The following is a 15786-nucleotide window of genomic DNA, read 5'->3' as shown; positions in this document are numbered from 1 at the left end:
TGAGGTGCATGTATACTTAAACAATCACAAGGAATAGTTTCCTATTCCTGTATTCAATGAGTACATATGATATCACTATTCTTTCAATTTCAACCATGATGATCTGACAAGTCAAACATGAGTTATCAAATTTGGAGTACATATAAGTGTACAGCTGGCTGGTGAGTAACTGACGGTACACATTTTACACAATGCAAAATACAAGTTATTATGTGCACATGTAATAGTGCATGTACACATGTACACGTTGAAGTTTGCATTCAGTACACTTTAAAGGTTGAAAAGTGCCACATCCATGGAAAAAGAAATGTCTGTATAAGTTACCTGTCATGTTGCCTGACAAGCCACTTATTATGATGACATTATTTCTTGTATTTTAATTAGAGCCTAGACATTTGGCATATGAGTCCAAAAGTGATTTGGAAACCCCCAAAACATTCCACCTATTTGCATCTACCGTACCAAGTCCCAAGTTGATATGCACAGTTTTTCTTGAGTTACATGTAAATGCTGAGAAAACTATTTCTGATGTTTTAATAAACACATTGACCTTGGCCTAAGGGGTCCAAAAAGTGACAGGTTTCTGGAGGATCCCCATGATAAATTGATTTGACCAGTTTTTTGTGTGTTATGGCGGGAAAAACTTTTCTATTGCTTTAATGAACCAGGGTCCAAACACATTAAGCTGAAGGTGGCAATAGCAAGCTACCTATCAAGGTTCATGACATACATGTCCATCAAGTCCAACTCGTGCTATCATTTTGAAAGCAAAAGTGTGATGCACGCACACATGCTGGCACATAGGTTTGTTTATGGTGTAAATCAAGGATTTTCTAAAGTTCCTCATCATCGATCTTTTGTTGATAGTCTACCTTTTTTGCTACAGCTCCCATTGATTTTGTACACGTTTTCTAATCGAGGTCGTCCTTGACTCCTGTCCTCAATTACTCGATGATGCTTCACTTGTGTGTACTCGATTTCCACCATAAACATGCACCCATCTTTGTAAACACTGGCAATCGTGGACCCCTATTGTCCCTAATCCTCATTCCTTTGTTTGTACTCAGTACTTTGTTTGTACTTTTTAGCAAGAGCGCTCACTGGTTTTGTACACGAATTTCAATCATGGAATATCGGTCAATCATGGACCCTTTGTTTGTGCCCTAACTCTTTTGTCCCTAGTCCATGATTGCCTGTGTTTACATACTCACGCACACAGACGAGGCAGAAACAGTATTTTCACCGGCGGGGCTTAAAAAAGCAGCACAAACTACTTTTCACTCTTCATTCACATTGCATTTGTTTTCCAATACTGCAGATAAATCTCCTTGTTTTCATCATCTCTTTTCATATTTCCTCATTTCATTCAATTCTACAGTCGTTCCATCATATGCTCAAGAAGTAAAGAGAAAATAAGTGACTATAAAAATACCTCCATGTTCACAACCGTTGAATATCACTTTGTAACCATCTGGGTTTGAGGTGATGATGCAAACTTTGAGTCCCGTCACCAACGCCATACTGGATGGTAGATAGATCTTTTGATCTGTTTTGCCAATAAAGATAGGAGAGCCAGCTTCATCTACTAGAGGCAGGTATGGTTGCCTGTCACCTGGTTGAAATTTGAAGGAAACAGTTATGTCTCCCGGTGGGCCTTGTTCTGTCTTTATGATGACCGACGTGATTTCAACCCGTGGGCTGAAGGTAGCCCCCAAACATGATCCATTGTGTGGTGATGTAACATCGTTGGGTGGGTTGCTAGGGCGCCACCAGTCAGTCGGAGGTAATTCATTGCCTGATTCTGGGTCTTCACGTATTATCGTCACATTTGGCAATTTGTCAAGATCATCCGCACATACCTCTGGAGTAGTTGATGGTGGTGAAGTAGTTGACACTGATGTGATTCAAAATAAAAATGAAGGAAACAGAAAACATAAAGATGCATACCATTGAAAATGATGAAAAGATGATGAATGAGAGGTTTGCAGAAACACCATGTGGGAATAATTTCTCAATAACAGAATGGTTCTGAAAAGAACCAGAGGTATTTAGAGCCATTCTCTTAGTTTAAGAAGTTATTCCCACATGGTGTTTCCGCAAACCTTTCATTTATTAGTACCTCCACAACGTAAAGCCTCTAATCTTACTTATGAAACAATAATTTAGTAATTTCTGCTTCATTCTTGCCTCTTTCAGTGGTGTCACTGGGAGTCACAGGCTTTGAGTGGGCAGGGGGAATCCCCTTCCCCATACTCCCCTTTGTTACATTTCTGGTCCTGTTTTTTGTGAGTGTGATTTTATAAGCAGTAATTTTAATACAGGAATTTATATAACATCTGTTTATAAAAAATGAATCCAGTGTCTTGAATGGAGGTATAAATCTGAAACAACCTTACTAATGAAATCAGAATCATTTTTTATACCAATTGCGGCCCAATGCACTGAAATAGTGAAATGGCAAGAGGTACCCAGCAGTAGAAAATTTGGGGAAAAACAAAGTTTGGGGGCCGCTAACCTAAAGCAGCATTGCAAGCAATCCAAACAGTTCAAGACTCAGGCCAAACATTATAGGAGCAATGCTGTAAGTAACTCAAACATTCCCTTTAACCATGCGACTATCAGAATCAAATGTCTATCCCAAAACCTCTAACCTGTTGTCGACTCCACTGTAGTGACTTCCTTTGTGGTAGATTCAGGGGTAGTAGTCACAACTGTTGTTACCTCCTTGGTTGTTGAAGGTGGAGCAGTTGTTGAAGGTGGGGCAGTTGTTGAAGGTGGGGCAGTTGTTGAGGGTGGGGCAGTTGTTGAGGGTGGGGCAGTCGTTGAAGGTGGAGCAGTCGTTGAAGGTGGGGCAGTTGTTGAAGGTGGGGCAGTTGTTGAAGGTGGGGCAGTTGTTGAGGGTGGGACAGTTGTTGAGGGAGCCTCAGTAGTTATCACACGAGTAGTTGACTTCTCTGTTGTACTTGGAGGACCTAAAAGATAAAGTCCACAAAGTTTTAACTTGAGTGGGGTTAAAACAAAATAACATTCAGCTCTTTTGCTCTTTACTGATCTTCATTTCAATGAGAAACTTATTTTCTATTCCATTGTAAAGGCCTAAAAGGAAACAAAAATTCCTGATATATTCCTTATTAGGGTCATAATTAGGGAAGATACAACATTTGCAAACATCAAAAAATGACATGATCAAATTATCACGAAATATTTTATTGGATTGTAAGGGAATGAAAGTCCAAAGCATCCTTTAAAATTGTGGCTCCAGGTGTGCTGACATTTTCAGGAAAACTTGTATTTTTCCAACGCTGGTCGGCCGACCAGCGTTGGAGAAAACTGGCTTTTTTTATCAAAAACTGCTTCCAAGTTTTCATATTTAGTTATTCCACATTTTCTTTGCAATTGATTACACCTCTGTGAAGGGGTTCAAGCCTGCTAGACTGATTCTCTGACCTTACAATTCCCCAAAGTATATAAATTGTTCTGTTTCATCTTAAGTGGGATCAGGGAACCAGACTACAAGAAAATGGTTGGTTTTCTTGGATTTTCCAGCATCTCCAAACCCAAAATGTGAAGCAAGTCAGTTTAACAATATTTGCTATGACATACTAATCTTCCAAATTCATTTATTTCTGACAATTGAAGCAAATGTTGTACATTCCCTTGAAACAAAGTGTTTAATACCGGTCAAGTACATATTTATTCCCATTCATCAATACCTTTTCGGTCAAATAATCAAAACTTTTCAGTCCAAAAGGCAAAAGTGTTCAGCAAGTTTATCTCATGTTTTTTGGGACACCCTTCAAGCATTATCATGGTATGTCCAGTCTCGCGAGTGTTGTAAAAAAACTCCTTATAAATTACGGAGATTGGCGTGCGCATCACATGCACTAGTGATGTGGCGCATAACGCAGCTGTGCCGGTGTATTGTAAATTTAGGACTACGAAATTCTGAACCACCGGTAGTATTACGCATGCCTATGTGAGCCAAATTGTGAACCTTCAACCGATAAAACGGTAAAGCACCAGATTTCATAGGAGTCCAAATTTCATGTGACTAGTGTTTAAACACCAGCCAGCCATGTCTTTATTAACCGTTGAAGACCAGCCACGTGACATACTCTTGACCAAGAGGAATGGGGTTTTTAAAAACTGTCTTAGGTATTTATGAATATAAATGACATCTTGCACCTTCAAATTCATGGAAGCACTTGGTAAAAGAGAATTATTGGTCTTGAATTACCAGTTGTACTTTCTTCAGTGGTGCTCAGTACTGTAGTCGTCTCTTCAACTGTAGTTGACTCTGGAGTAGTTGTGTACACAACAGTGGTTGTCACCTCCTCAGTAGTCGATGGTGCCTCAGTAGTTGATGGTACAGTTGAAGTAACGGTAGTACTCACAACAGTGGTTCTAGCCTCTGTTGTGGAGGCCTCTGTTATTGGGAAAATGATAAAATGTTTGTCAGTTGTAATCTTCAAAGGTATAATAAACTTGAAGATTATAAGCTATGAACTTGACCTATTTCCTTTCCTTGATTTTCTGTTTTGTACAAAATTGTGGTACAGATCATTCCAGCAAGTTTTCATAATACTTGAGGCACCTTTGAATGTCATACCGATAAAGCGCACCTTATAAATGCTGTTTATTATTGTTATTATTTTTTCCATTTCCCTATCTTATGGTTGATCAATATAATTTCAGCAATTGTATATAAAAGTGCCATAATATTAAATATAAACACCGAAGGGTCAGTATAATCAACCACTTAGCCCTCAAAGTGCATACAAATGTCAAGTCATTCAATCCTCAAACTTCCCCAAACAGCCCTAGCACTCAAAAGTTTTATTGATTTATGGAGTAAATACAATGTAATACAATTTCATACAAGTGCTAAAAAGTTAAATTCCCTACCCGTTAGAAAAATGCTCAAAGCCAAATAGCTATGTGTTGACACGCTCAATAGTTGGAAAACCAAGATTGTCAGCTGCTTGCCAAAGAGGGCATGTCAGGTTCCAAGCTTCAAGCGGAATTCAAACTCACAAACCAGACACTAACATGGAAAGAACAAAAACAGTCTGTCTAACCATTCCAACATCAGATCCAAATGCCACATGAGTTTATATCTAACCTGTTGTAGACTGCACTGTGGTGACTTCCTTTGTGGTAGATTCAGGGGTAGTGGTCACAACTGTTGTTACCTCCTTGGTCGTTGAAGGTGGGGCAGTTGTTGAAGGTGGGGCAGTTGTTGAGGGAGCCTTAGTAGTTGTCACGCGAGTAGTTGACTTCTCCGTTGTACTTGGAGGACCTATAAGATCCACAAAGTTTCAATTTGAGTTAGGTGAAAACAAAATAATCTTTTGCTCTTTGCTCTTTCCTGGTAATTTTAAAAAAAAAATCTCCTCATGCATTCCATATAAGGGTCATAATATCAATTAAATCTTGAACCTTCATGGAAACACTTGGTATAAGAGAATTATTTGTTTTGAATTACCAGTTGTGCTTTCTTCAGTGGTGCTCTGTACTGTAGTCGTCTCTTCAACAGTAGTTGACTCTGGAGTAGTTGTGTAAACAACAGTGGTTGTCACCTCCTCAGTAGTTGATGGTGCCTCAGTAGTTGATGGTACAGTAGAAGTAACGGTTGTACTCACCACAGTGGTTCTAGCCTCGGTTGTTGAGACTTCTGTTTAGAGTATTAAAGTCATAATAATGTTACATGCTGGTTTCTATTTTCAATGCAGAAAATTCAAGTGAACACAATCTAGATCACGTTGCATATAATCTGGTAACACACCGCTACTGTTGGTAATAACATTGATTAACTTTCTCTTCCATAGTTTGATACAAGTTGTTATAGATGATGCCCAATTTGACACTCTGTTGTCCCCCTTTTGTTGAATTCTTTCTATCTCACAGTCATTTGGCAATGGACCGATCCAGTAAGCCCCTCCCACTGCGCACGTGGGCAAATTAACACGTGCTCCTCTCCAATGCCACACTGCATTTTCCGGCTGCGCGCGTCATACGCGCGTGCTCGCATGTCGGACTTTTGTGCACGCATGTCGGACATAAATCACGACTGTGATTGGTCAGAATACCATGGGGCAGTGCTTACTGGATCGGTCCATTGTTGACTGCTGTGATGTGGGATATGACGTTTTGAACACCCGGGGATACGCCCCTCGGGTGTTCAAAAGGTCATTATGCCACATCACAGTAGACAATTATTTTTTTGTTATACCTCTGTCTTGGATTCTTTGGAGTGTGATATGAAAAAAAAAGGAGTATACACAACAATCATGACAATCGAACGTCGACTCACATGCATGTCGCGTGCTAAAAACAGCTGATCATCTGCTACTTCGCTGCTCGCACTCATGTGAGAAAACATGGTGAAAATAGCGTGGGTACTAACAATACAAGCTTTTAACACTGTACTTCCTCTATGAGTGTGCCATGACTTTTTACACAAACTGAACGTGTGATCGTTCTAGGCCAATAAAAATACAGTATTTAAGACAGAGGTATAAAAAAATTAGTATTAAATCCCTCATACAGTCACATCTAGTTCTGGACAGTCGTGAATTATAATTATATAACCAACATACAGATCCTTGTCATTTGATTGGTGGAACTCGCATAACGGGACATTCGTCATTTTTTCCATTCACACTGTGGCTCAAAAAGTACTATCCGCCCATGGGGAATGGGAAATACTATTCAACAGTTGGGATCATGATGCAGTATTTGTGTGCAAATGCATGCTGGTGTGCACATTCAGCATTGCGCGTAGTGTGTATTGTTCCAAAGAGCCAGCACTACTGCCTTGGGTTCAAACATTTTCGTGAAGGGGTGGTTTGGAAGAGAGAAATACATTTGTCACCAATTTGGTATTGAAATAAAAGTTCAAACTTATCAAATGACAAGGATTTATATGTCAGTTATATAAAACAAATATTGAGTGGCTTTAAATTGTGAAATGGGAGGAATATTATTGCTCGGTAAAATCTGGACTTTTCCAGTTCACTCGGTTCGCCTCGTGAAATGAAAAAGTCCAGATTTTACTTTGCGATAATATTCCTCCCATTCCACGCTGATCCACTCAATATTTGTATACTGTTTGATTATCAACATTTTCCCATGCATCAAATATTGTTTAGCAAGTTCTGTTGGAGCACTTGTAGACATTTTTTTTGCTTTTTTGAGGATTAGCAACAAAACCGTTAGCTCACCTGTTGTTGAGGGTGCCTCTGTTGTTGAGGGTGCACTGGTTGTAGTCACTGTGTTGTTTAAGAAAGCACAATCAAGTATCAATATATTTTTGATCCTACTCTTTTTATAAAGAGAACTAAACAACTACTACAAAAATCAACAACATTTCATGGCCTAATGTTTTGATCCTAGTAGAAAGTTTGACAAAGTTCCTCTAACGATCAGCCATTGACAAAGGTCCTGCTGATTAGGCCATTCACCTTTCTTTGATTTGTATGTTTCAGGTCAATCCAGTCAAGTAAGTAGTTTGCAGCAGTTTGATTCATTTTTCAACGAATAACAAGAAAAGTTGTGTTAAATAAGCTAAAATGCCCCACAACTGTGACTGTTCCCATGACATGACACCACTCTTTTAACATCAACTTACCTGGGTCACATGGAACGTTCATTTACATCATTATCATATCTTTAGGTTACACTGTATTAACGCCTATGACCCCGGAATACAAATTATTTGTTTGCTTTTCCACTTGGAAGTCATTGTATGTGATTTAAAAGAGTGAGTGAATGTGAATAGATCCTGTACCAGGAACATGAATAAAAGGAGACCAGACCAGTGGGTACACATAGTGCAAAATGTATGTAGGCAAAATGTGAGGTGCATGTATACTTAAACAATCACAAGGAATAGTTTCCTATTCCTGTATTCAATGAGTACATATGATATCACTATTCTTTCAATTTCAACCATGATGATCTGACAAGTCAAACATGAGTTATCAAATTTGGAGTACATATAAGTGTACAGCTGGCTGGTGAGTAACTGACGGTACACATTTTACACAATGCAAAATACAAGTTATTATGTGCACATGTAATAGTGCATGTACACATGTACACGTTGAAGTTTGCATTCAGTACACTTTAAAGGTTGAAAAGTGCCACATCCATGGAAAAAGAAATGTCTGTATAAGTTACCTGTCATGTTGCCTGACAAGTCACTTATTATGATGACATTATTTCTTGTATTTTAATTAGAGCCTAGACATTTGGCATATGAGTCCAAAAGTGATTTGGAAACCCCCAAAACATTCCACCTATTTGCATCTACCGTACCAAGTCCCAAGTTGATATGCACAGTTTTTCTTGAGTTACATGTAAATGCTGAGAAAACTATTTCTGATGTTTTAATAAACACATTGACCTTGGCCTAAGGGGTCCAAAAAGTGACAGGTTTCTGGAGGATCCCCATGATAAATTGATTTGACCAGTTTTTTGTGTGTTATGGCGGGAAAAACTTTTCTATTGCTTTAATGAACCAGGGTCCAAACACATTAAGCTGAAGGTGGCAATAGCAAGCTACCTATCAAGGTTCATGACATACATGTCCATCAAGTCCAACTCGTGCTATCATTTTGAAAGCAAAAGTGTGATGCACGCACACATGCTGGCACATAGGTTTGTTCATGGTGTAAATCAAGGATTTTCTAAAGTTCCTCATCATCGATCTTTTGTTGATAGTCTACCTTTTTTGCTACAGCTCCCATTGGTTTTGTACACGTTTTCTAATCGAGGTCGTCCTTGACTCCTGTCCTCAATTACTCGATGATGCTTCACTTGTGTGTACTCGATTTCCACCATAAACATGCACCCATCTTTGTAAACACTGGCAATCGTGGACCCCTATTGTCCCTAATCCTCATTCCTTTGTTTGTACTCAGTACTTTGTTTGTACTTTTTAGCAAGAGCGCTCACTGGTTTTGTACACGAATTTCAATCATGGAATATCGGTCAATCATGGACCCTTTTGTTTGTGCCCTAACTCTTTTGTCCCTAGTCCATGATTGCTTGTGTTTACATACTCACGCACACAGACGAGGCAGAAACAGTATTTTCACCGGCGCACAGTGGTTTAAGACCCAGACATCGGGTCCAATTTTTTTTTTTAATTTTAGTAAAAAAAACCTTCGATTGGAGTCTGAAAATCAAGTTTTTAGTATAAAAAAAACTATTTTCAAATTTAATGCACTGTTTTAGAGATATAACAATTGTTATGTACATTGATGTGTGAGTTAAATGAAATAAAGGATTCATATCTTGTTTAAATATAACGTGTTTGCCAAAGCATATAAAGGCTCGTTTTCAATTTTAATATTGCTTTTAATATTGCCCATCTCATACCCATTCGAATGGTGTATAGTATGATATGGACCAAATATTGGATGACACTGAAACAAAACATTGAAAAAATCGACTAAAATGGAACAAAATGTAATATTTTCATACATTTACGATCGCACATTTTGAAGAGTACCTTCTAGTACCCACCGTAAAATGTCATAAATTGGTAATATTTTGAATGAGTAAACATTCCTTGTCAATATTAAATCGCGGAAAATTATCGGAAATGTTTCTTTTGGCCGTACAAGACGAATTTCGGAACGGTGTTTTCGACAGAAATTCGAAAGAAATATCGCCTCGTGCGCGAAATAGCGCCCTCTGTTGATACGCATGGTCAGCAAAATCGAGCAATGCTTCCCAGTTAGTTTGTACGTCCGCATCGCGTCATGTTTGCATACAGAGAGGAGACTTTTGCGACGAAAGCGAAGTATTTCGTGCATTTACAATAAAGTACGCATATTTACTATCGATTGCATGGATTGTAGGGTAGGTTATTGAAGAAAATTTCGCAAAAACAATGACAGAGAAACGTGGTTTTCGATTTTTTTTTTTTCTTGGACAATCGACACGGGTTGCAATTTATTTTTCGGGCAAAGGAAAACACAGGGGAAAAGTAAAGACCATCTCAGCCAACCAGACGTGTTTTCCCGACCCAGGGAAACCCGATATTCAAGGACTCTGCAACCAACTCCAGACCGGAGCTGTCATTGTGATTTAAACCAGACTTCTTCAGGATTAATTGAAAATAGAGATCTTAATAATTCTTAGAATATTTTTGTTGACATCGACGGCCGTCCATTCCTTTTTGTCCTGATGGAATGTGTACCGGAAAGAGGTCAAGACAGAGCAAAACTTTCACAGATCGTGTCGAATATGTCGATAATTCTCCGTCTGGTTTCATCTACAGAATTTTTCAATTCCGAGAAATTAGATAGCCTTTGCAAAGACACAAGCAGGATGCTCCTAGAGAAGTTTCCAAGCTTCAGATTTACGTGCTCAGTGCACCAGCTTCTCGCACATAGTGCGAGTTGGTCGCAGCGAACAAAAGCCATGGCCTGGGAACACTTTCCGAAGAGGCGCTTGAAAATAACACAAAAAAAACATTCGGAAGTACAGGGAACAGCTATCCAGGAAAACCACACAAGAGGACAATCTAAGTGACGTATTTCATCGTCTTTGGTTAAAAGCAGTACTCCGCAAGTTTCCTGTCCAAAGAGTGAACACCGAAGATGACCTGTTTAATTTCTCCTTCAATAAGTCACAAATAGTACCAGCAGGTATTCCATTCAATTCACGAAGATTGAATCAATCTAATACTCAACAACTGATTACTACATTCAGCATTTTATTATGAAAGGTTTTTTAAAGGACGGTAGAAATATCTTGGGGAAAATTGATTACTATTTAAGTAGTATTTTGGGTCACAAACCAACACATAATGTAAAATAATACCACAAAATCACTACATTAGAACCGTAAATTTGCAACCTAGTATAATCTTTATTTCATCCAGTAAAACAAAAATTAACGAGAAAAAAATGTGTCAATACCGCGCCGGTAATAAGCCGTATGGACGTGGGAAAAATATGAATGCAGAAATTGTCGCAAGAGGGGGCTATGCATAAGTAGCGCCCTCTTTAGAATTTTGCTCCGGATTTTTGACAAAATTGGCGAGTTACGTTTTATATAATTTCCAACCTAGTTTTCTAAACCCAGAGATGGCTTTTGAACATGCTTCGTGTGTTTTATATGAATTTTGACCGTTTATTATCCTTAAATGTACCGATGTCTGGGTCACATATGGTTTTAAACCACTGTGCGGCGGGGCTTAAAAAAGCAGCACAAACTACTTTTCACTCTTCATTCACATTGCTTTTGTTTTCCAATACTGCAGATAAATCTCCTTGTTTTCATCATCTCTTTTCATATTTCCTCATTTCATTCAATTCTACAGTCGTTCCATCATTATGCTCAAGAATTAAAGAGAAAATAAGTGACTATAAAAATACCTCCATGTTCACAACCGTTGAATATCACTTTGTAACCATCTGGGTTTGAGGTGATGATGCAAACTTTGAGTCCCGTCACCAACGCCATACTGGATGGTAGATAGATCTTTTGATCTGTTTTGCCAATAAAGATAGGAGAGCCAGCTTCATCTACTAGAGGCAGGTATGGTTGCCTGTCACCTGGTTGAAATTTGAAGGAAACAGTTATGTCTCCCGGTGGGCCTTGTTCTGTCTTTATGATGACCGACGTGATTTCAACCCGTGGGCTGAAGGTAGCCCCCAAACATGATCCATTGTGTGGTGATGTAACATCGTTGGGTGGGTTGCTAGGGCGCCACCAATCAGTCGGAGGTAATTCATTGCCTGATTCTGGGTCTTCGCGTATTATCGTCACATTTGGCAATTTGTCAAGATCATCCGCACATACCTCTGGAGTAGTTGATGGTGGTGAAGTAGTTGACACTGATGTGATTCAAAATAAAAATGAAGGAAATAAAAAACATAAAGATGCATACCATTGAAATGATGAAAAGATGATGAATGAGAAGTTTGCAGAAACACCATGTGGGAATAATTTCTCAATAAGAGAATGGTTCTGAAAAGAACCAGAGGTATTTAGAGCCATTCTCTTAGTTTAAGAAGTTATTCCCACATGGTGTGTCCGCAAACCTTTCATTTATTAGTACCTCCACAACGTAAAGCCTCAAATCTTACTAATGAAACAATAATTTAGTAATTTCTGCTTCATTCTTGCCCCTTTCAGCGGTGTCACTGGGAGTCACAGGCTTTGAGTGGGCAGGGGGAATCCCCTTCCCCATACTCCCCTTTGTTACACTACTGGTCCTGTTAATTTTTTGTGAGTGTGATTTTATAAGCAGTAAGTTTAATACAGGAATTTATATAACTTTTTGTAAAGTGCTTTGAAACACTGCGTATTAAGCGCTATATAAATGTTAATTATTATTATTATTATTATATAACATCTGTTTATAAAAAATGAATCCAGTGTCTTGACTGGAGGTATAAATCTGTAAAGATCTTACTAATGAAATCAGAATCATTTTTTAGCCAATTGCGGCCCAACGGCAGGTCAGCAATGGGTCAGCAATGGGCACACCAGGTCAGCAATGGGCATGCCGGGCTCAGAAACTGCACTTGAAGAGCTGATGTGCCGCGTGCTTGGTGACCTGCTGAAGGAGGGCATAGTAGCCAAGATCGCAGATGACCTGTATTCTGGTGGCAACACTCACAACGAACTGTTACATAATTGGAGGTGGGTCTTGCATACCCTGTACAAATGCGATCTTCGCCTCACTGCCAAAAAGACTGTCATCTGCCCAAAGACAACCACCATGCTCGGATGGGTTTGGTCACTTGGAACACTCCGTGCGAGTCCTCATTGCATCGCGACCCTTGCATCATGCTCCATCCCTGAGAAAGTCGCAGGCCTGCGTTCTTTCATCGGGGCATACAAAGTCCTTGCCCGCGTCCTTCCCAACTGTGCCTCCATCATATCACCCCTAGATAGCGTCGTGGCTGAGCGTCAATCAGTTGATCGCCTTCAATGAACTGACGACGCTCGCACGGCCTTCTCCAATGCTCAGGCTTCCCTCTCTAAAGCTTGTATGGTCACTTTACCTCGCCCAGATGACCAGTTATGGATTGTCACAGACGGAGCTGTCAAGAATCATGGCATTGGTGCAACTGTGTATGTCACATGCCATGGTACGCTGCTCCTTGCCAGCTTCTTCAGTGCCAAACTCCATGGGCGTCAGCCAACTTGGCTCCCATGTGAAGTAGAGACCCTGTCAATTGCTGCTGCCACTAAGCACTTCAGCCCATACATCATTCAGTCTACACACAAAACATCCATTCTCACTGACAGCAAACCCTATGTTCAAGCTTTTGAGAAGTTATGCCGTGAGGAATTTTCCGCCAGCCCCCGCGTATCTACATTTCTGTTGACTGTTATCCGCTTTCAAGCCACAGTCCGCCATCTCACAGGGTTGGCAAATATCCCATCAGACTTTGCCAGTCAAAATGCCCCAGACTGCACTGACTTTGCTTGCCAAATCTGCTCATTTGTGAAGCATACAGAGGATTCTGTCGTCCAGCGCATCTCTACACAGGACATTGTCACTGGCAAGGTGAAGCTGCCATTCACCAGTCGATCAGCCTGGGCAAACTTGCAGGCAGAGTGCCCAGATTTGCGCCATACGCATGCTCATCTTCTGCAAGGCGCTTGTTCCTCCAAAAAGGTCACCAATGCCAAAGATGTCAAACGGTACCTCAACGTCGCCACCATCACCAAAGATGGGCTCCTGATCATTCGCAGAGATGAACCACTTGCTCCCAAACGGTAGTGCATTGTAGTCCCACGACAGGTTTTGGATGGCCTCCTCACTGCCCTTCACATCCAGCTCAACCATCCATCATGCCAACAACTCAAGTGCGTTGTCCATCGCTACTTCTACGCCCTCGACATGGACAAGTCCATTGAGAATATCTCATCTAGTTGCCACCAATGCGCTGCACTCCGCAATGCCCCCACCACCGTAAAGCCTCAAACCACTGAAGACCCACCAGATGCTGTCGGCATATCCTTCGCGGCCGACGTTATCAAACGAAGTCGTCAGCTCATTCTTGTTGTACGTGAGAGTGTCACATCTTTCACAGCCACATGCTTCACAGAGGATGAACGACACACCTATTTGGGACGCACTTATTACCCTTTGCACTGAGTTACGCCCACTTGACGGACCCCCAGCTGTGATCCGTACTGACCCAGCACCAGGCTTTAAGTCTCTTGTGACTGATGAGCTCCTGCAGCAGCACAGGTTGACCATAGAAATTGGCCGCATCAAGAATATCAGCAAGAATCCAGTTGCCGAAAAAGATGTACGAGAACTGGAAGAGGAGCTTCTGCGCCAAGATCCCATGGGTGGCGCCGTAACACCGCCGACTCTTGCATTAGCCACATCTTGCTTGAATTCCCGCATACGCTCCCGTGGTCTTTCCGCTCGCGAGATGTGGTATCAACGGGATCAGTTCACAAGCAACCAGATTCCCATCACCGACCGGCAGTTGATTTTTGACCAGCACGACCTTCACAACGCTAATCACCCCCACAGTGAAAAGTCGAAGACACCATCAGGCAAAATTGCATCTGACACTGTTGTTGCCATCAGGGACTTAGTATACCTCCATGGTGACCGCAACAAAACAAAAGGACGAAACCGCTACCTTGTGACAGCCATTGATGGGTTGTGGTGCAGTGTCCGTAAATTCATCGGGAACCAACTCCGGAGCACATCCTACCGTGTTAAACGCTCAGAGTGTTTCAAGGTACCTTCCCACTCTGATATCAACCCACCATTTCCATCAGAACGGCCCGATCTTCATGACAGTGCTGATGAAGCAGACGCTGACATAGCACCAGCTCCACCCACACCACCTGCCATACCAATCATACTCTCGACACCTGCTAAGCCAGCTACTGGATCCCCCTCTCTGGAAGTTGAGCATGCACCACAAGTAGCAGAGGTACCTATTCACGTGTCGCCTACTCCACAGCCCACGATTCCTACAAACAGCCTTGGAGACATGAGCATCTCTTGCCCACGCTCACCCGCAAGACGCTCATCCCGCCTACGCAAACCACCCGCATACCTTGATGACTACTTGACTGATTATTGACACTGATCTGTGACTGTGTGAACACTTGTAGTGTTTAGGACAAGATATATAATGCCTTCCTATGGAGTGGCACATTTGGGGCAGAATAATCCCCAGGGCTGGAGGGCAGTCTACCCCTATGAAGGCCCATTTATCTTTCTTTATGTAGCATTAGATTCCATTTTGATCTAACATGTTTAGCTTTTGTTTCTTGTTTCAATTGAGCGCAGCTACAAAAAGCCATATCCTTCGTTCTCCTTCTAATATATTTTCTGTAAGAGGGACTCATTGTTTAAGTTCTTTGCCTTGTTTCAAAAGAGAAACAAATAGGTCACCCCAGTAGTAATGATTACGCCCTCTTGCGTTCGTGACCTTCGACCTGTTTGTCTTCGTTCTATCGTTTATCGCTCAATGTGCGTTCTCGCCTTTGTTCATTAAAGTCTCCCATTATACCCGATAAGTCGATTACCGCTGCTGTTATAGTGTGTGTTGGATTGAACTCTTGTCCCTACTGGCGCAATACACGGAAATAGTCCAATGGCAAGAGATACCCAGCAGTAGAAAATTGGGGGGAAAACAAAGTTTGGGGGCCGCTAACCTAAAGCAGCATTGCAAGCAATCCAAACAATTCAAGACTCAGGCCAAACATTATTGGAGCAATGCTGAAAGTGACTCAAACATTCCCTTTAACCATACGACTATCAGAATCGAATGTCTA

General features: G+C 41.0%; 1 protein-coding gene across 1 annotated transcript in view; it reads right to left on the bottom strand.

Annotated features, from left to right (window-relative positions):
- The window catches only part of LOC119719705 (mucin-2-like), a 180664-nt gene that overhangs the window by 56094 nt on the left and 108784 nt on the right, over positions 1 to 15786 (bottom strand). The window contains exons 55-57 of the mRNA XM_038189202.1: positions 11394 to 11855; positions 7224 to 7271; positions 4238 to 4426 (exon numbers count right to left, since the gene is read on the bottom strand). Coding sequence (XP_038045130.1) covers positions 4238 to 4426; positions 7224 to 7271; positions 11394 to 11855 — 699 coding nt within the window. The remainder of the gene's footprint in view (positions 1 to 4237; positions 4427 to 7223; positions 7272 to 11393; positions 11856 to 15786) is intronic.

The sequence above is a fragment of the Patiria miniata genome, unplaced genomic scaffold, assembly GCF_015706575.1.
Source record: "Patiria miniata isolate m_02_andy unplaced genomic scaffold, ASM1570657v1 HiC_scaffold_8, whole genome shotgun sequence".
NCBI lineage: Eukaryota > Metazoa > Echinodermata > Asteroidea > Valvatida > Asterinidae > Patiria > Patiria miniata.
The sequence above is the reverse complement of the archived record's forward strand: the minus strand, read 5'-3'. Positions and strand labels throughout refer to the sequence as shown.